The 21,799-nt window shown below is 45.6% G+C and overlaps 1 protein-coding gene across 1 annotated transcript in view; it reads right to left on the bottom strand.

Moving 5' to 3' along the window:
- The window catches only part of LOC135196204 (uncharacterized), a 346,278-nt gene extending 327,644 nt beyond the window's left edge, over positions 1 to 18,634 (bottom strand). Inside the window, exon 1 of the mRNA XM_064222815.1 lies at positions 17,978 to 18,634. Within this exon, the coding sequence (XP_064078885.1) occupies positions 17,978 to 18,482 (505 nt within the window). The 5' untranslated portion in view covers positions 18,483 to 18,634. The remainder of the gene's footprint in view (positions 1 to 17,977) is intronic.
- Positions 18,635 to 21,799: the final 3,165 nt, after the last annotated feature.

Genomic DNA, 21,799 nt, shown 5'->3' with positions numbered 1-21,799 from the left:
GCCCCACTAACTCCGAAATGTTCTTTATAGAGAAAGAACGAGGCCAAGGGGGACGTGAGGGATTTTCATTCTTAGCCAAAAACCCCAGCATTGATGAGCCAAATGGCATGCCCTTAGCGAATCCAACTCTCATCAATAGCATGCAGCTCACTGATTCTTCTAGCTGATGCTAAAGCACAAAGAAAAAAGGGTGTCTTCCTGGTCAGATCTCTAAAAAGAACTAGAGGAGATCGGTTCGAATCTATCTGACATCAGCCATTTAAGAACTACATCCAGGTTCCAAGCTACTGTTCTTGACTCCTTTGTCGTTTGGTCGTATCAAAGAACGAATCAGGTCTGAGAGGTCTTGATTATTAGAAATGTCTAATCCTCGATGTCCGAACACAGGGAAGGGGGGGGGGGGGGGGACAACATAGCTCTATAAACCCCCTATCGTCTGGGTAGAAAGCTATTTCTTCTCACGAAGAAAAAGAAGGAAGTTAGCTACTGAGCTATAGAGGTCTTAGAAGACGAAATTCCTTCTTCTTTGCACCAAGCTCTGAATTGGACCCACTTAGCTTGGTACACTCGAGCAGAGGATTCTCTTCTGGGTCTAGCAATAGCCCTTGAAGCTCTCTTTGAAAATCCTCTTTCTGAGGAGATGCTCGACAGTCTGAAGGCGACTAGTCGAAGAGCGGACAAGTTGTGATGGAACCTCAGAAAGTGGGGCTGTCTGAGTAGATCCTTCCTTAACGGTAACTCTCTCGGAAAGTCCGTCAACAGCAGTAGTAGATCCGGAAACCATTCCCTGGCCGGCCAAAAGGGGGCTATCAGAGTCATCCTGACGTTCTGATGACCTCTGAACTTTGCCAGAACTAATCTTAGCATTTTGAAAGGTGGAAACGCATACAGATCCAGATTTGACCAGTCCAGAAGCATGGCATCCACTGTAAACGCCTCCTCGTCTGGAACTGGGGAGCAATACAGTGGTAGACGAGCTGTCTTGTTTGTGGTGAAGAGATCCAACTGAGGACATCCCCAAATCCCCCAAAGCTTCTTGCATATTTGAGGATGTAACGTCCACTCTGTGGAGAGGACTTGTCCTCTCCTGCTGAGAATGTCTGCCTTTACATTCTTCGAGCCTTGAATAAATCTTGTGCTCAAGACAACCTTGTTCTCTTTCGCCCAAATGAGTAGGTCTCTCGCCGCCTCGCACAGAGAGAACGAGTGTGTCCCCCCCTGTTTTTTGATGTAAGAGAGAGCCGTGGTTGTTGTCTGCTTGAACCAGCACTACTTTCCCTCTTACCTCGTCTTGAAGTGCATTAGAGCCAAATGAATAGCCTTCAACTCTTTTAGATTTATGTGCCAGGTTCTCTGATGAATCTGCCAAAGTCCCGACACTTCCTTTCTCCCCAGAGTAGCTCCCCACCCTTTGTCCGATGCGTCTGACAAAAGAGTAAGGTTGGGGCTCAACTGGCTTAGAGACAAGCCTTCCTTCTGATTTCCACCAAAGTAGGTCCTGTTTGATTCCTTCCGAGATGGGGAACACGAAGGAGTCTGGGAACTTCTTCCTTTGCCACTTCTGCTTCAAGTAAAATTGAAGTGGTCTCATGTTGAGCCTGCCCAGACTTACAAATTGCTCTATTGAAGCCAAGGTTCCTAAAAGGCTCATCCATGATTCGCCGAGCAAGTTTGTCTGACGAGAAAATTCGTCTATTTTGTTCAGGCATGAGTCGATCCTTTGGCGAGACGGAAAAGCCTGAAAAAGAACTGAATTCAGTCTCACTCCTAAATAAACTATCTCCTGAGAAGGAGTGAGACATGACTTTTCCTTGTTTACTAACAAACCTAGGCTTTCCGTCATCCTTAAAGTCTTTTGTAGGTCCTCCACACACTTCTGTCTGGACCTTGCCCTGAGAAGCCAATCGTCTAGATACATGGATATTCGTATCCCGTCTAGATGAAAGCCACTTTGCTACTGACGACAGAACCTCTGGTGAACACTTGTGGAGCTGTCGACAGGCCGAAGCAGAGGGCCCTGAACTGATAAATGCGGCGCCTGGAACCACGAATCTCAGGAATCTTCTCGATTCCGAATGAATCGGAATATGAAAATAAGCGTCCGGACCCGAAGGTCTATGGAAACCATCCAATCTCCAGGATGAAGAGCTGCTAAATACCGATTGGGGTTCGTTTTCCAATAGAAAACTTCGTCTTCAGGACAAAGACGTTCAGGGCACTGACGTCCAAAACCGGTCTCCAACCCCCCCGTGGCCTTCTTTACCAGGAAAAGGCGATTGTAAATCCTGGTCCTGCGGAGAGTCCACTAACTCTATGGCCCTCTTTGCCAGTAAGGCGAGAACTTCTTGATGGAGGGCAGCAAATTTTTCGGAGTTCTCCGAGTAGGCTGACAAATTCACAGGAAATTCTGTGAGTAGGGGGTGCTTGATGAACGGAATGGTGTATCCTTCCTTCAGGACCTGGACCGTCCAAGGATCCGCTCCGAGATGAAACCAGGTCTGCCAGAAAAGGTGTAATCTGGCTCCTACTGCTGTGTGGAGGACTACGGGCCTACTTCTTGATGGAAGAGGGAGTGGTTTTAGAAGAGGCTCTACCTCTCCCACGAAACCTGGAGGAAGATCGAACGGGAGGCTCTCCTCGGAATGGTTTAGGAGCTTCCGTGGAGGGAGCACTCCGAGAAGCAGAAAGAACCGGAGCTATCTTTCCTGGGCTTCTTCACTGACTGTGATAAAAGATCCTGGGTCGCTTTTTGTGTTAAAGATTGAGCGATCTCGCTCACAATCTCTTGCGGAAAATAGTGTTTCTTGTCCAAAGGAGAGAAGAGCAAGGCAGCTTATCTGGTTCGATGAAACCCCTTTCGACAAGAAGGAGCACCAAAGCTGTCTCTTCTTCAACACTCCAGAGGCGAAAATGGCAGCGAGCTCCGAAGCTCCATCACAGATGCCTTTATCGATACAATCCAGTACGAGGCAAAATCCTTCAACTGCTCCTCCGAAAGTCCAAATGACTTGACTTTCCTGGCCAGCGAAGCAATGGCCCAATCCAGGAAGCTAACAACTTCGAAAACACGGAAAACACTCTTGCAAAGATGCTCCAGTTCATTTGTTGAAAAGAAAATCTTAGCAGTATTAAGGGCTGCTCTGCGGGAAGAGTCCACGAGACTAGAAAAGTCTCCCTGAGCGGAGGCAGTCACACCCAGGGGAAAAAACTTCTCCAGTGTCATACCAGACACGGCTCCTTGACGAAAGTCTCGAAGGGGGAAGACAAAAAACATTTTTCCCCTGTTCCCTCTCTTCTCCAAAAGCCAAGCGTTAACTTTCTTGATCGCTTTCTTAGCCGAAATCGAGAGGACGAGACGCGTGAACGAGGACGAGGAGTCAGGCTTACTGTCCTTTTTCCACTGCGAACTAGGAGAAACTGGAACGGAAGGCGCAAAAGAATCTCCAAAGTTGTCAACGAAAGATCGTAAAAGGAGTTTATACCCCGACAAATGCTTGTCTTTTTTCTTTAAGTTCCGTTCTCTTTCTTACCTCCAAGTCCGAAGCTTCCTTCGACGAAACTGGCGAACATTCCATCGGAAGAGGAATCCTGTTCGGCGAAGTCACACCCTGACGCGTCCGAGGAGGGTGTGAGAAAGCAGGAGAAGACGTCTGAGCCTGTACTGAGACGTATCCGGGCGGCTGAGCTGGCGGCTGCGTTGGCGGCTGAGCTGGCGGCCGCGCTGGCGGCTGAGGTGGCGCTCGAGCGAGAGCCTGACGTGGCGCCATAGACGGAGTCAGGAAAGGAGTCCGACCAGGCGCCTGAAGTGGCGTCTGAAGAGGAGTCACATGGAGAGTCTGAGCCTGAAGAGGCGACTGCAAAGGAGCCTGCGAAGAGGACTGCACAGTAGTCTGCGGAAGATGTAAGGCGGTCGGGAGCGCATTCGGGGACGAAAGAGACTTGCCAAAAAGCTCCAAGATACTGCCTAACTTGGCATTCATCTGTTCAAACACCGAAGGTTGAGGATCCACCGACGTAGAAGGCGCGGGAGGTGTAGAAGGATGATCCACAAACACGTCTGGAGCTGCAGGAGTTATCGCTTGAGGAGGCTCTGGAGAAGGCTCCGAAGGGGTGTGCGTGTTCGGCTTCTCCAATTCTATGAGAGAAGGGCGATAAATCGAAACCGCCGGAGAAAAGGCTTCAGGCTCCTCCCAAAAACTACAAGAAGGTTCGGCAGCCGCCACCTTCTTGGGAACCGCAGCAGGCGAAACATCGCGCGACCTTTTCAGCGGTCTAGAAGTCTTATTACGCCAACCTCTATAAGAGGAAACATCTGAACTAGAGTCACTTGACGAAAAACACTTCCTCGCAACACCTTTCCAATGGTGAGCGACAGCATCCTGGGATACGGCTACAGGATTGCTTGAGGGGGCGGCTGCTCGGGAACAGGTCCCGCTCGCCTCCCTTCGGTTTTCGGCATGCCTCCTCCCAGGATCTGGGGATTTTGACCAGGGGCCTAGACCCTAGGGAGAACGAACGGGCCGAACAACCACCTCCTCCACTACACTTGCACTAAGTAATTTATCACACTTAACTACACTTCTTGCTTGCAGTCTCACCATTTTCTGCATAGTGGTGAGGAAAGAGACAAATTTCGAGTCCATATCGGCTCTTAATACTGACACGGGATCGGGATCGGGAGATACAGATTCGAGGGCAGGAGCAACCACTACGGGGTTAATAGGAACAGGATTAATAGAATTCAGAGGAATATCCTGGCTACTCACTAACTTAGAAGAAGATCTCTGTGAAGCCTTTCTGATTCTATCTTTTTCTAACTTTCTCATATACTTTCCCAGTGCCTTCCACTCATGAGATGTTAGAGACTTACATTCTTCACACGTATTCTCAAAAGAACATTCACGTCCCCTACAACTAACACAAGTAGAATGAGGATCAAGTGAAGCTTTAAGAAGTCTAGTCTTACACCCACTACTACACACCCTATACTGAACAGAGCCGGTGTCAGACATCGTGAAGAATTCAAAAATAATTCCTAAAAAGACAACAATATCAAACCAAAATACTATAGCGTATCAAAAAGATCAGTAAACTCAAGGTACATCACCAAAAGGAGAAAAACCAAGATGATCAAATCCAAATTCCAACCAGCAGAGGAACCGTGTTACCGGTTCCGACGGCAGGAAACTTCTGATTTATTGTTGGAATGGTTCCCGGTACCCGGTAGAGGGCGGGAGTAGAGGGATCACCTGTCAAACCATTAGCGCTACCGCGAATTTCAAATTCTGCCGTGACGTCAGGAGACGACAGCTATATGTAACCACCGGGTAAGTTATATAAGTGAAACTTCTTTTTCTGTACGAAGCGATTCAGAGCGCTTACGTCCAGAACTGGCCTCCACCCCCCCGATGCCTTTGGTACTAGAAAAAGGCGATTGTAAAATCCCGGGGAGTGTGGATCCTGCACAAGTTCGATGGCCTCTTTTTCCCACATTTGCTCCACCATTTGAAGGAGAGTCTTTCGCATTAACGGGTCTCTGTACCTCGCTGACAGTTCCCGAGGCGTAGATGTTAGGGGCGGGCTGTCGTCGAAGGGGATTACATATCCCTTCTTCAGGACCGACACTGACCAAAGGTCGGCTCCCCTTTGTGCCCATACTCCTGCAAAGTTCAGGAGTCTGGCGCCCACTGGTGCTTGGAGGAGCAACAAGTCACTTCGATTTCTTGAAGGGCCTAAATGAAGACCTTCCTCTCTTTTCAGAGCTCTTCTTTCTGGCAGGGGGACGAGCCGCTGCACCTCCACGAAAGGGCTGCTGAGTAGGACGAGATTCCTTCTTAACCGTCGCCACTACGGTCGTCCTTTCTTGGACGTTTGCGTAAGTAGGTCTTGTGTCGCCTTCTCAGTTAGTGAGCGAGATATATCCTTGACTAACTGAGAAGGAAACAAGATGATCTGATAGAGGGGCGAACAGTAAGGCAGTCCTCTGGCTCGGAGAAACCCCTTTCGATAAAAGGGAACCATACACTGATCTCTTTTTCAGGAGACCAGCACCAAAAAGTGAAGCCACTTCACCCGAACCGTCCTGTACTGCCTTGTCCATGCAGGACAGGACGCTATGGAGAATTTCTGGGTTCTTCAGAAACTCCAAATCCTTAGATTTGTTGGCCAGAACTCCGAGTGACCAATCCAGAAAGTTGAACACCTCTAAAGTGACAAAAAGTCCCTTTAGAAAGTGGTTCAACTCTGAAGTGCTCCACGTCGCTCTGACCGATCCTAAGGAGTGACGTCTAAGAGGCCTCCACTAAATTGGCAAAGTCGGCATCTGCAGAGGCAGGTAGAGAAAGACCCATAGTCTCTCCTGTCCCATACCAAATACCTCTCTTCCCGTGCAATCTGGAAGGAGGCATGCAGAATACCGTCTTTCCTAACTCCTTCTTCTTGTCCATCCAAGAATCTAAAGAATGGAGCGCCTTCTTCATTGATATCGCAGGCTTCATTTTCAAGAAGGCCGACGATTTAGCCGTAGCTGAGCTCGAAAAGAGCGAACGAGGAGAAGGAGGAGCCGCAGGACTAAGAGAATCTCCAAACTCTTGTAGTAGTAATGAGGCCAAGACTTTGTAACTAGAAAGTCCCTCATTAGCAGGAGGTTCGTCGTCAGACAACTCGTCTAACCCTCGATCAGACGAAGGAGAAAGTTCACGTTTTGAGGGAGAGTCCTTCCAAGACCTCCTATGTTCTGAAGGAGAGGAGCTCCTATTTGGCGAAGAGTCATAACCTCCAGGAACGAGTCCCCGACTCTTGACTCCTGGCTCTTGACTCTTGCCTCCTGACTCCTGCCTCCTGTGGCTCCTGACTCCTGCTCCTGACTCCTGCCCCTCCTGACTCCTGCCTCCTGACTCCGGGACTCCTGCCTCCGACTCCGGACTCCGCCTCCTGGACTCCTGCTCCGGACCTCCCTGGCCTCCTGCCCTCCTGCTCCTTGCCCCTCTTGGCTCTTTCTGGGGGGCCTCCTGCCCCTCTTGCCTCCTGGCTCTTCCCTCTTGCTGGATGCCTCCACACTCTTGGCTCTGGGCTCCTGCCTCCTGGTTGACTCCTCCACTCCTGGCTCTTGGCTCCTGCCTCCTGGGTGACTCCTCACTCCTGGCCGGTGCCAGACGTCTGATTGTTTCATCCAGGTTCGTACCGCCGGAAACCTCACCTCGGGTAGGAGTATCGATCCTGGAGGTAGATACCTCCATACGTCTGGAGGATCTTTTAATAGGAAGGGAAGTGTCTTTCCTTCTAGGAGGCTTCTTGACAGGACTCCTACAAACGACGAAATCTGTTCCTGCATCGCCATCATGAACCTCTTAGTAGCCTCCTCTTTATCCTCTTCGGGAGGAGGGGAAGGAGGAGGGGAGGAGTCCATAGCCTCCACCTCCTGCCTCCTTCTCTCTGGTTGAAAGAATGGCTCTTCTTGCCTTCTTAACTCCCGATGGAGACTCCTCAGGGAAGTTTTCAGGGCTCGAGTCAATAGTCGGCGCCCTCCAACTCCTCTTGAGAGGCCGAGATCGATCGGAATCTCTCCAATCACGACGACGAGAAACACTTACTTAGGACGCTTTTACAATAGCGGTCCTTGGCAGTCTGGGGTGTCACAGAAACCGCCGAAGGGACACCTGATCGGTGGGGATTCTCCACAACCTCCTTTCGGCTTTCGACATTCCTTCTCCTCTGGGCATGTGAGCTTGGAAGAGGTCTAGACCTAGGAGCGTTGCTGAGCCGACCAGATGCCCCCTCCACTACACTGGGGACACTCATATCACTGTTCCACTGACAAATCACTAGCCTTACCTTGTATGGCAGCCATTTTGTTTTCCATCACTTTGAAGGCTGCTTTTAGATCTGCAAGTTCTTTCGCTGGATCTACAGGTTCTGCAATAGGAGAAGGGGCTGCAATGGAAGGAGAAGTAGCAATACTTACCCTTGGGGAAGATCCCAAGCTTGGAATTAGTTCAGATCTAGAACTACTTAAACTTCTATGAGAAGCCTTCCTCACTCTTTCTCTTTCTAACTTTTTTAAATAATTAGTTAGATTCTTCCATTCGTTCTCACTCAAGTTCCTTACAAGTATTAGTAAAAGAACATTCATACTCCCTGCACCTCTTGCATACCGTGTGAGGGTCTACCGAAGCTTTCGGCAACCTCACCTTACAGCCTACATTCACACAACGTCTCACAACCATACCAGAGTCAGACATATTTAAAGAAAAATCCAAAATCAAGTCCACAAAACAGTCCACAAAAGCGTATGCCAATCCAACAATCCAGATACGTCACCAAAAGTCGGTCAAGAAGATCAATTGCCGGTGAAAAAAGAAAAACCAATCGAGAGGAACCAACAACAATGTTGATGGTCCGGGCGACAGAAGAATTCTGATTAGAAAACGGGGATGGTTCCTAGTCCTGCCACCCAGGGCAGGGCGGTAGATCACCTGACCTACCTGTAGCGTGTGCCGCGAAATTTGAAATTCTGTCGGAGACGACGGAGTCTATAGCTAAGTATATATCTGGCAGGGAAGTTGAATGTATAAAAAGATATGCTCGAGCAATTATATTTATGCGAAACGAATTTCGGTAAATATAAAAGCTTAAATGGTGTTGTTGTGACAACACCATAAGTATATAAAATTGAAACTGGAAACTCCTGGGAGGTTGCAGGCAACCCCGAGTTGTAGTTCAATTAGAATACTCGTCTAAGTCGCAATCCGTAGAGTAACTACGATATGCGCCTACCCCTCGGACAATTCAACTGCTTAGCAGAATCATGTCGCGAGGTTAATATACGTAGTATATTTGTAGGATTCTGAACAACGATCTCCATCCTAAATTCTTTCCTTCAAGAAAACAAAATAAGGATTGGAGATCGACCACCTTCAATCTCTATCAAAGAGAGTGAAGAAGTCTTCCTCGAAGGAAAGCTTCAATGGTGAACAGAATACTAAGACGATAGTTCAAGCCAAACTGGATATTCCCGTCCGTTCTTCTCTATTCCAGGTTGGTCGCCTACTGTGAGATAGTCTTCTTTCAGCAGCAGTCTTCTTCCTAATGCTAGAAATTCCAGGAATTCGAGCATAGGCGAGGTTCCCGATTATCGTGTAACATATCGGGGATTCTCGTCTCGCTCACTTTGGACTGTGGTCTCGCCTAAGTGTTTGGAGATCGTAAAAAACTCGAACACTCTGACTGCGCTATAAATTCCCGTATTAAAGCTCCTAAGCAGTCTGCGAAACCCCCACCGAATTCGTCAAAACGACATCGGCTGGTGTCCTCTCGATTCCCGTAGAAATCGAGAATGGGGCAGGATCCCTCCTCAACGACCGGGGCTTACGTCAGGTAGGACCCGAAGGTCCCCCCGGTAGCGCAGTCCCCAACGTGGGATCCTACAGAGAAATCTCTGTAGGATCCCTCCCCTTTCCCTCGTAGCCGTAAGGAGAGAGGGAATGGGGGAGGAATTGGATACTCACTCGCCTTCCCAGTGGAACTAGCAGTTGAAGAAGAGTAGGAGCAGCCATCGCCTTGCGGCGATGGCCTCTCAGAGTCTGGGAAAACGTATCGTCAGGAGAAAACGTTTTCCCGAGGAGGGTTACGAATTCTCACTGTAGGTAAGGGTCTGCCGCCACTGTGAACGTCGTCTGGGTGGGGCTGATCGACACCTGACAGGAGAGAGCCGATACCGTCCTCTGACTCATTCCAGTCCTCGTCGAGGTCGAAATCTCTCAGGAGGACCGAAGGAGTATTTAAATACGGTGTCCGAAGACACGTAGAAACGCCGCTGTCGCAGTAGAGGAGGTGGAAGTAGCTTGATCGACCGGCCAGAACTGAGAGAGCCTTCTTGTCCGGAGACGAGAGACTCTGGTTCAAGACAGAATCGGCAAGCTCCGATCGCGGCAAACCCACCGTCGGTTTGGGTTCCCTCTCGGGCCCCAAAACGACTCGAGCAGAGACATGGGCTCTGCTGGTGGGAGCGGCGATCCTTCCCCCAGGTCGTTGTGCTGACGAATCAGTGCAATAACCTGGGCAAAGTTACTCTGAATCTCGGAAGTTACAGCGTCTTGAGGAGTAGGACCGTCCAGTCCCTCCAACAAGAGCAGCTCCCAAGACCCTCCTCCTTCAGAAGAAGGACCAGCAACAGACCCCTGACGGTTGCCTCCAATCACTTGCGCGTACGTCCTGGCTGGTCCTAAGACCATACCTGGCACATGCGGCGTCGTGACGGGATCGTGAGCGGCGCATCTCTCACGATCACTCCTATATACCTCGCTCTTCCTGGCGTATGCCGAGGAAGTTGAAGGTATCAGAGACAGAACTGACGCTACCCCCTCCCCCCCCCGACGGTCGCCTCCAATCACTTGCGCGTACGTCCTGGTTGGTCCTAAGACCATACGTGGCACGTGCGGCGTCGTGACGGGATCGTGAGCGGCGCATCTCTCACGATCACTCCTATATACCTCGCTCTTCCCGGCGTGCCCCGAGGAAGTTGAAGGTAGTGGAGAGACAGACCTGACGCTCCCCCCCACGCTCGCTGGCAGGACCAGCGTACGTGGGGGGCTGCAGCCGATCACCAACCCGCGGTGGGGATCGATCTGCAGGCCTGGCCGTGCCGCTCACCTGTGGCGAGCGGCTCGACTGAGCACGTCGACCCCGGTCCCGTGCGTCAGACGAGCTGCTGGTGGTTACCGTATCCGCCCGGTCCCTGTGGGAGCGGCGGTCAGGTGACCTGCAGAGCTCGCTTTCGCGGTGAGACCGGTGAGCGTCCTCGCGGCACGTCAAACCGCTGGTACCAGCCGAGGCTGGTACCGTCGGTCAAGGGGACCTGGGGGACCTCTTCCCAGCCTCAACCCGTGGCCGGTCAGAGACTGTCACGTCCACCCGAGGTACCGGCTGGTCGCTACGAGAGCGGCCGCTGGGCTGGCGAGAGTCACCGGAGCGGCTCTCGACAGTCTTCTGCTCCGTGCCTCGGTCATGACGCTGAGCAAACTCAGGCGTCTTAACTTTGGCTGCACGGTCACCCGAAGGAGACCGTACACCCGGAACTTCTCGCGGACGAGAAACCGAGCCGGTACCTGGCTTAGCAGCAGAGCTGCCAAGACCAGGCGAGGGTGTACCAGCGGTAGCCAGCACACCCTTGGTCCCCGTCTTCTTCTTCTTCTCAGAAGAGGAGACGGGCCCCGTTCCCGAAGGAACAGGAGGACCAGCAGAAGAACCCCCCGTCACACCGGAGTGAGACGAGCCCTTCGAAGTTCCCGAAGGAGTCTTCTTAGGGGGAAAAACCCGGGTTACCAGCTGGTCGCTGCGAGAGCGGCCGCTGGCCTGGCGAGAGTCACCTGAGCGGTTCTCGCCAGCCTTCTGCTCCGTGCCGCGGTCTTGGCGCCGAGCGAACTCTGGCGCCGAAACTTTGGCTGCACAGTCTCCCGAGGGAGAGCGTACACTCGGGATCTCCCGCGAACGAGAGACCGAGCCGGAACCTGGCGTAGCGGCATCGCCGCTAGCACCAGGCGAGGAAGTACCAGTGCTAACCGATACTCCTCTGGTCCCCGTCTATCTCTTCCTTACGGAAGGGGAGACGGGCCCCGCTCCCGAAGGAGCAAAGGAGCAGGAGGACCAGCAGGAGGACCAGCAGAAGGACCCCCCGTCCCACCGAGGTGGGACGGGCCCTTAGAAGTTCCCGAAGGAAACTTCTTAGGGGGGGGGGGAGGCAGCCTTCTTCTTCTTCGGCTTATGGGCCTTAGAAGTCGAAGGGGAAGAGGCAGCAGCAGACGAAGACGAAGATGACACCTTCCTCTTCTTCGTCAGCTCACGCAGGACAGTCGGCAGGTCCTCCATCCAGGCCGGAGTCGGGCCTATTGCCGAAGCAACACGGCCCGACTGCACCTGTCCGGAAGGACCTGGGACTGGGGAAGACACACCATGGGCAGGACCAGCATGGACAGGCGCAGGAACCAGGAGCGACAGGAACAGCAACCAGCTCAGGAGCGGCAGGAACAGCGGCAGCGGTAAACACAGAAGGGACAGCCAAGCCAGTAGCGGGAACCACATCAGCGGCAGGTACGGCAGGCCCAGCCATCGCCTCGTAGAATCATCGGCAGCCAGCGGGAACCTGGGTACTGGCGGCCGGTCCAGGGGCGAGCTGCTGGAACAGCGGAAGTCTGGGGCAGGCAACAAGAAGAAAACACAGGCGGCTGCGGCATACCCCTCCTCGGTACAGCGGCGACCGGCCCTAGTAGTGGCAGACGGCGTCACCGACACAGCATGGGGAGTGTAGACCAGCGGGGGGAAGCAGCATAAGCGGCCGTGGGCTCCCCCTGGAGACCGCTCCAAGGTCACCGCCCCAGACCTCGCTAGACGCTGCAGCAGATCGTGGATGCTAGGCACGCCCTGCAGCCGCAGTGGCCCATACCTGTCCAAGGTCGTCTCCCACGGATGTAGCACCTGCGGTAGCACAGACAGATTAGTAAGAGGGGTTCCCTCACGCACGGGGGGGAGACATGCCCCACCCCGAACGCAAGGAAGACCCCAAATACAAAATACGAGGAAGCTGAGCGGGGGGCAGGAAAGAAGACAAAGAATCGTATACCAAGGGAGTCGCGGGAGAGCTTTCCGACGACTTCCTGGCAGACCTTCGCTTCCCCTACCCCCGCACAGCAGTGAAAAGTAATATGAAAATGAAACAGAATACTGCACTTGCGATTCACTTCATAGAACTTAAAGGGGGAAAGATCAATTCCCGGGTAAGAGCGGAAACTTGATCCATAATAATATGATGCTATCATAAAATATATATGAAAATGAAACAGAATACTGCACTTGCGATTTTCACTTTCACAGCAATAAATCGTAAGGATTAATTCCCGGGTAAGAGCGGAAATTGATCCAAAATTAAATTTGATGCAATTAATAAATGAAAATGAAAAGAAAACTGCATTGCGAATCCACTTTCCTTGCATTCTATTCATACAAAATAAGAGGCTCGTGCCGAGCGCAATCACGCTCTCGGCAACGAACGCACAGGGCAAAAATATAATGAAAAAGAGTACTTACATCTTTCAATTACACACTTTCGCCCAAAATACATGACTCGGCGCGAGTGCGCCCGCCCTCGGCACCGAGACATAATTCAAGTCAATTTCATGAAAAGAGCGGAAATCGCCGCCTCTACGGCGATAGCTCCATGTTGATTCATAATTAAGTAATGAAAATGAAAACAGTGTACTTACAGTTTCATTTTCAAGTCAAACAAACCATTAGTAGAAAACACAATATAAACAAAGCATACGACGATGAAGCAGGCAGAGAGCGATGACGAACACGTCCTTCACACACGCGGCCGAAAGCAAAAGTGATTCTTCACCGCTCGGGCGCGCGGCGCGCGCACGATCGGACAAGCAGTTAACTACCGTTCTCCCCTTGTTCGAAGCTTACGACCGTCCCAGCTGCCGCTAGTTACCTTCCTATTGTTAAAGGACCGAGGGTTTGTATTACGTATCGGAACAAATGCATTTTTACCTTGTAATCGGTGGCTTCATCCTTACTGCCATTACAACTGAAACTCCACAGTGCTTATTTGATTGTAATTATACACATTTCGTTCTTAATTGAGGCATTCACATTAAGGGTCTCCAGGGGCTGATTAGAAAAAAAAAAAAAAAAAAATCGTGAGAAAAACGGGTTTGTAAATTGGGATTTTCAAACATGCACATCACCACCCTTGTTAGATAATAGGATTTTTTTTACCACTTTGGAGTCTACATATGCAAATCTGCTTTTCCATGGGTAAAGTAGGATGTTTTCAGAAGACTTTAGAGCAAAAAAAAAAAAAACTGTGACTTGGAGCTCTGGGGACCCTTAATATTGTGAATGCCTCAATTATTCACTCAAAATTCCACTTTAAATATGTGAGTTTGTTTACAGCAAAGTCATGACAGGAATAATTTTTCAGCCTTGTGGTATATCTGGCAGCCAGAATCCACGAGTCGAGCAGGTGACGGTTTAATGAATTGTTTAAGAGAACAAATTTGTACATACTTTCTTTGCTAGCACTTTTCATTTATTTAACACTTACTGGATGGGTAAATATATCGATATGCAGCTCCTCAGGCCGGGTAAACTTTGAGGTCAACCAATTTACGTAAAAAACACATCAATGGAAAGAGAAAGATACACAAATGTAAATGGTGAAAGGAAAAAATTATAAAAAATTTTCTCTACCTTCCACAAGAAGTTGAAAATTACTATTTACAACCCCTTGTGGGACCTCTTTTACAAGACAATCTTAAATTTTACCGACTTATACATGTTTCCCTAATAAATAAATATTTTTTCATTTTGTAAATTATAATTACTGCTCATACAATATCAAAACAGATAAGAAATAAAAGCAGTAATAAATTTAAGCATATTTGTTTAAAATATTTTAATAAATTTACCAAGAACGAAGATTCAGTAACTTTTTTTTTTTTCAAAGTGGATATTGTGTCACTGCGTGGTGAAAATGATTTCAACACTTATTCTCACTGCACGCTGAATGAAACGGTGGGGAGGGGAGAAGGGAATGGATGGTCATTGGTTACTGGGTAGGGATCGGGGAAGGGAGCCGATGATGGGTCCGTTATCAGGACTGACTGCCCAGTTGCACCCACGGTCTAGGTGCTGCAAATGGTCAACTGGAAATTATAGTATCTATTATATATGTAATATAAAATTTGCCCCCTCTAAGAAAATATGTTGCAGGCGCCCATGACAACAAAGGAACAGCAACGCAAATGTCCGCAATTTCAAAATTGCAATACTACAGATCTGTTCTACGGGCACACAACCTTCAAGACCGCCAAGAAGAATAAACACATGATTTGGAAGATACTTAACTCAAACAAAGGAGGAATAAAAAACAAGCAAGGGATCTGTTTCAACAGCAAACTCCGCCTACTACTACAACACTCGCAAGGTGTATTGTTTGTTTTACAAAGTAAATATTAAAAAGGCAGTGGCAAAAAAGCATGCAGTGAGAATAATTGACAATTTTTTCATATATAAATTCAAGAAACATTTTCAGGAGGTGAACATATTTCGAATTCATTTTCACCTGTTGGCTAAAGGTTGAAAAGAGAATAGGTGCTGAAATTATTTTCATAGCGCAGTGACAATATCCATTTCCTTTTTTTTTACTTTTACAAGTTTTTTTTTTATAAAATTTCTTAGCAATTTTCTTTGTAAAATTACATTTACAACTGACATACTATTGTAAAAGACAAGAAAAAAACAACAGCAACCCATTGGTATACTTACAAGCAAATTTACAAAACGACGTCATGTGAGAGACGCAAAACATTCCCCCTTCAAGTCACAAGCACTACTGAAGTCTTGACTCCTGAGACGCCCACACTCATGATCTTAGTCAGCATAAAAGTTGCCATAAGTGAATTTATGGGTTATAAAAGTATTAGCACCTCTTTCCAAATCGATGGTGCTTATCACTACTCCTGAGGATCAATCCGTCCATTAAGAGTTGTCTGTATTACTATTTTGAATTTTTTTTTATTTTAAATAATTGTATGGCTGAAATAATGTTTTTAATTTTCAATAATTGTACTGCTGAAACAAATGTAACCTTTAATGCATGCTAGGAATGGCAAGTCATTGTTGCCAATTTAGTGGAACTTGACTCATGTGCCAATGCTTTTACAAACTGTTTCCATGAATTCTAGAGGTCATAGTAATGCAATAATGACAAATTTGCTCTATTTATGTGAATAATCTATATATATATATATATATATATATATATATATATATATATATATATATATATATATCGAACTGGATATTGGTACGGCAGCCGTACCCCGATCTCGGTAGATATTGGTACGGCAGTGAATTGCGCATGCGCTAACCGTTGTTTACCGCCTCACGCATATCCAAAGACTATATACTGAAGTATATACACAGTCTTTGGGCATATCAGTGACAGCAAGAAAAATGGTGACGGAACAGCATGAACCGCGGAATAATACATTAGTTTTCGCCGAAAAACAGATGTTTTCAGGCTTTAACGAGCTGAAGAAAGCCATAGACATCTATGAAGACTCAAACTTTCAAAAATTGGGTAATTCATGGTATATACGTAGGTCACGAACGATCGAATCGGCCCTGAAAAGAATTCCGAAGAGGAGATTCAAAGAGGATTATATATAAATATATACACTACCATCGTACCTTTGGTGACTTTTTCGGCTCTTTATTCTGCCCGACGTCGGCAGCTGCAAGGGCCGTTATATACTTTACAATATTCTTTTAATTCACTTCATTGGGTATATTGCAGCTGTCGGAGAAGACGATAGAATTTACCAGGTCCATTAAAATCTGGATAGTGTTGTTTTTGTAGTACAAAAAAGCGGGACACAATTCACAAAAGCTAAACAAACAAAAACAGGGGGGAGGAACATTTTGCTAACTGAAAAAAGGGGGACAGATGTTCAAAAAGTGTGACTGTCCCACCTAAAAGCCGAGCTCTGGTTTACATAATACAGTATGATTAGCAAACTGGTAAACGGATACAGCTAACTGCCGTATCTACAGCAAGTCAAGACCGCAAATACGGCGCCAATGACAGAATCTGCCGTACCCTCACCGCACTATATTATTTGTACGGCAGTAAGTCTGAAATTGACGCATGCGCAATTCACTGCCGTACCAATATCTACCACGATCGGGATACGGCTGCCGTACCTATATCCTGTGCCTATATATATATATATATATTACAAATAGATAGGCCAAATTCACTTATTTCCATGGTTTTGAAAGTCTTATCCCAAGTTTAGAGGGTAGACCCAAAACAACTGGCAACACTGATAAAAAAAACAGGAAAATGCAAACAACACCACAGCTAATGTTCACAGCAAAACTGATGAAATTTGTGTCAGGAATCTGGTTACTTTTACTACAACAAGTATTTTTAAATGAATTAGAATGAATACGTAATGAATATATGCAATTCATAACCTTATTCTGGTCTTTAACTAATTATTCAAATGTTATCTAGCGCACTTTTCTTGTTCTTCACGAACAATTGCCATGCTTACCCGTCCCCAAGCGTAAACACCATCAATGTTTAAGATTGTTGTGAAGAAAGTGTCCCAGCGTCTATGGGTAAAAGTGGTGTGCGGATTTATATGTAGCACAGGAAAAGGGAAGTTTGTTGACACAAGTGACTCTGCAAACATCGAGATGGCATCAATCTTTTACACATATAGTGTTTTAAGTAAAAATTTCAAAAGCATCACAGAGGCAAGTCTGCACTGCGCGGAGAAAACATTTACTTCGATAGGAAAATATTAGAGGGCTCGAGGTGTTACTTCTATGGTGGTTGGCTTAGCCTATGACTGAAATATAATTCAGGATACAGCGCCTCTCAGTGGCGTGGTTGGTATGGTGTTGGCGTCCCACCTCGGTGGTCGCAAGTTCGATTCTAAGCCATTCCATTGAGGAGTGAGAGATGTGTATTTCTGGTGATAGAAGTTCACTCTCGACATGGTTCGGAAGTCACGTAAAACCGTTGGTCCCATTGCTGAATAACCACTGGTTCCATGCAACGTACTAGGCTAAAAACACCATATACAAACAATAGGTTAGATAGCTAATTCAGGATACTGGAAGTGCTACTTAGTTTTTTTTTTTTAAAGTGACTGTGCCACCATACATGTGTCCACTTGTTCGCACAGCGGTGCTTTACCCTAGGCCTAATGAATCCAAGATAGCTTACCTAGGCCTAGGTAGTAGCTGGGTAAGGCAACTAGCCTACCTACCTAGGAGGGTTCCATTTAGCTAGTAGGCTAATAAAGAAACTAACATCAGCAGCTACAAAAAAAATAACCAGATAGGTTAGCCTTAAAGGATAAGGCTAATCTAAATTAGCTACCTAGCTGGGTAGTCTACTTACCACCAGCCTCCTTCAGTCCATCTAAATTAAACACAAACTTCACTTTATTAGAAAGATCTTCATCATAAATTTTCTCTCCTTCCGATTTATCACATCTTTGCTCAGAAGAATGGTTGTTCTCCTCCACTTCCAGATTTCCAGTTCCATTCGCAATAACATCACAATAGTTTTTGATCTGGATGATGTCTGCAGCAGCAGAAGGTTCGTCGCCAACTCCAGCGCCGTTTATAGTACTAGTAGCCGTTGATAAGTTCTGTTCTTTGTCTCCAATGGTGCAACTCCCTTCCTTCTCAATACCTAGAGGATTACGTGTATCGTTAATAGTGATATTTGAAGCCTGAGACCCTGAGCTGGCTGAATTTAGTTCGTTCAATGGAGGTCCTGAAGAAGGTACGGGAGGAGCCTTATTAACGATACCGACAGGTCCTGACATGGGTATTTCACCACTGAAGTGAATGTCATTTTTCATTTCATCATTTCCAATTCTCCCGTTTAACTCGGCCATATTACACTATGGATATTCAAGCCATAAAACAAAACACTAGATGGCAGAAAAGGGCCATGGTGCTAACCGTAGAGTTAGTTCTCCTTTTGTTTGCAAACATTCTCGGGCGGCTAATCACGTTCACGCTACTCTTCTTCTCACAGTTTTACAATGAGATCTGTAATTTTGTAAATAAGGTTTGAGTGTTGGAGTAAACAATAAGCATTAACCTTAATTTTTACAATATATGCCTAAAAAACGGCTTCTAGCACTAGACGAAAAGGAAGATAGGGAAAGAAACGTAATGTAAATGAAAACGAGTATAGTGATGAATCTGATATAAATATAATATGGAAGAAGATTAAAATAGTACCTGTGGCAAGTGCAGAAAACCATGGCCGGTATCACTGTTTACCAAAACGACCCACGAAACAGCCCTAGATATATTTGTTTTATAATTGAAAACTTGTTTAATTACTGTTTTACTGTTTATTAACAGATAAAACATAATTTTTGTCTGGGCCAAGTATTTAGTTAATTCATTGCCCACCTAATTATTAACTCATCAGATAAGAGGGTGGGCAGGTGGAACAGGCAGGAACATGTCATACCTAACCTTCAAATTTGGCATTACCATGGAGGAGCACTGGATCAAAGAAGGTTGGGTGTTCTTACGTACTGTCACGCTCTACGGCTGGATATTTATACACTGTTGTTGTGCCAAAAAGTTCTCCAGAATTGAAGGTTCTGTCTGTAAGGAGAACACTCCTAGAAGGTTCACAGCAAAAAAAAAAAAAAAAAAAACGTTTGATGTCCGCAATTTGTTGTTGGGCTTTGGTGTACATTATGATTCAAGGAATTTTATTTTTCCCATGTATCACTCGCTGTACAAAGGCATGTGAGTGCACTAAATTATCTATTTGCTGAATATGATCAGCAAAGTTATTAGAATTACCAGGCCTCTCTCTCTTTTTCATTCGGTACTTCACATTGTGTATTTGTTGCATGTTCGTTGGAGCACTGAGAGGGCTTGTTTTCCAGGATCAGTTTAGCATATACTGTAAGTGGCTGGTCTGTTTTAACTGCTTCTCCAATGTGTTCTAAGATAGTCCCTGGAGTTCGCACGTACTCAACACCACAGTCCTTTGAATTCCCATGTGCCGGCCGACTGGATGTAGAAAAAGTTCCTACTTATTCAACAACAATATAGGGCTGAATTGCCGAGTTCGGATTCAGACATTGCATTATTTATTTATTTATGCATCAAGACAGTAAATAATTAGGTGAGCAATAAGTCACTTAAGATTTGGGCCAGACAAGAATGGTTTTATCTGTTAATACACAGTAATTAAACAAGTTTACAATTATACAACAAGCATATAGTATATATATCTAGGACCGTTTCGGTTGTCTCGTGGGCCTTTTCGGTTGTTTCGTGAGCCTTTTTTCGGTCGTATGTGGTTGTTTCGGTAAATAGTGAGACCCAGCATGGCCTCCCAGAGTTATGCAGTAAATGGCACCACTGCGGATGTGCAAAGATTAGTAAGGACGAGTATAAATCTATCTGTGAGGTGAAAGGAAAGGTAATGTGGTCTTGTGTTTCATGTAAGGGAAAATTTTAAAAAATGTCAATATGGTAAACGAAAAGCTGAGGAGAGAAAACGAAGCACTGATGGATATTGTTGCTAAATCAACAGATAGGCTTTAAAGGATAGAAGAAGTACTTGACATGCTTCCTGTAAAATATTTGAATTTACTTTTTTGTTAATTGTAACATATTTTGATATTGTAGATTACAACATAAATGTTAGACTTAAGATGGTTGTTATGGTTATTCTGGAAAAAACTTTCAGATTCACCAGTACGATTTATTGGACAACAAAGTTTGTACAGAACATTAAATATTGTCCTAGATATTGCTGAAAAACACAATATGGTGATTCTGAACGGCGATCCCCTGTGTGAGGTTGAATGTTACTTGGAGTAGGGGGCAATAAAAAAAGTCCTGTTGACTATCTTATGCAGTCAAATAATGTATAAAACATTAAAAAAGATGTTTATTGATGAAAATAAAACAAAATTCGATTTGTCAGACCACAATACAAGGCAAATGCTAGAAGAAAGGAGATAGAGTTAATTACTTATATGAAGATTAATGAAAATACATTCCTAGAAAGATTTGAAAATTAGATCAGTGAAGTAGATGAATGCCGACTACAACTATTGAACAAAAAACTAAGCACGTCTCAGTAGAGGAAATGGAAAAAAAATTTTTTGGAGGAGAGTTATAGATATTGACAAAATTGAGCCTATATAGTTTATAAACAGTTTTAAAAACGAAATTAGTATGACGCAACTATGGTAAGAAAAAAAAGATGTGCAACAGATGCTCATGAGAGAGAAATATTTGAGAATCAATATCAGCAACAAAAACAAAAAGTCCAAAATATAGTGAATGAAGCAATAATTCAGATGAGAAAAAAATTAACACGAAATAAATCATGCTCAGAATAGAAGTAAAAGCCTACAGAAGTATATAAAGAAACTTAGAGGAGAAAAAAATAAAAATTACTCATTCCAAAATTGAGATATATGATGCCCAAGGTGTCAAAATTGAAGGCAAAAACACAGAGACAGAGCTAAAACAGTTCTGGAAGGAAGTCTATATATATATATCTAATATTAATTATTATATATATATATGTATATAATATATATAAAATATAAAACGGAAAAAACTCGGATTTTATTCGAGTTTGAAACGCAGAGAGGAGGAGGTTATATGAGGATGAAATAAGAATGAGCATAAATTTACAAAATTTAAGGATTGATGCAGGACCTGATATAAGAGAGATGCCAAGAATAATGAGAGAACATATTGACACTGTAGCGTCAGTGATATCAAGGAATTTGGCCCCAGTGAAGAAAGTTGAAATAACAGAAACTCACATAAAACAGCAAATAGAAATGCTCAAGGATGGAAAAGCTCCTGGGCCTGATGGGCTTAAACCAGAAGTATTCAAAATTATGAAAGATAGTGAAATATTCATTAGTTGTCTGAAGATGTCATATAAGTAAATTTTGCTAAGTGGTGAGGAAAATCCAAACTCGGATATATAAAAAAAACTACTTATTCCAAAAGTAGTGAAGCCTACAGTTAAAGATTTTAGACCTATTGCCTTAAAAAATACTTATTATAAGATTTTTATGGACATTATAAGAGACAAAATAGAAGAACACTTAATTAAAAATGACCTATCAAATATACTTCAAGCAGGATTTACAAAGAAGAAAAACAGACAATCTTTACATATTAAAACACTGTATTGAAAATAATT

Source organism: Macrobrachium nipponense, chromosome 17, assembly GCF_015104395.2.
Source record: "Macrobrachium nipponense isolate FS-2020 chromosome 17, ASM1510439v2, whole genome shotgun sequence".
Classification (NCBI taxonomy): Eukaryota; Metazoa; Arthropoda; class Malacostraca; order Decapoda; family Palaemonidae; genus Macrobrachium; species Macrobrachium nipponense.
Note: the sequence above shows the minus strand (reverse complement) of the source record. Positions and strands in the feature narration are given on the sequence as shown.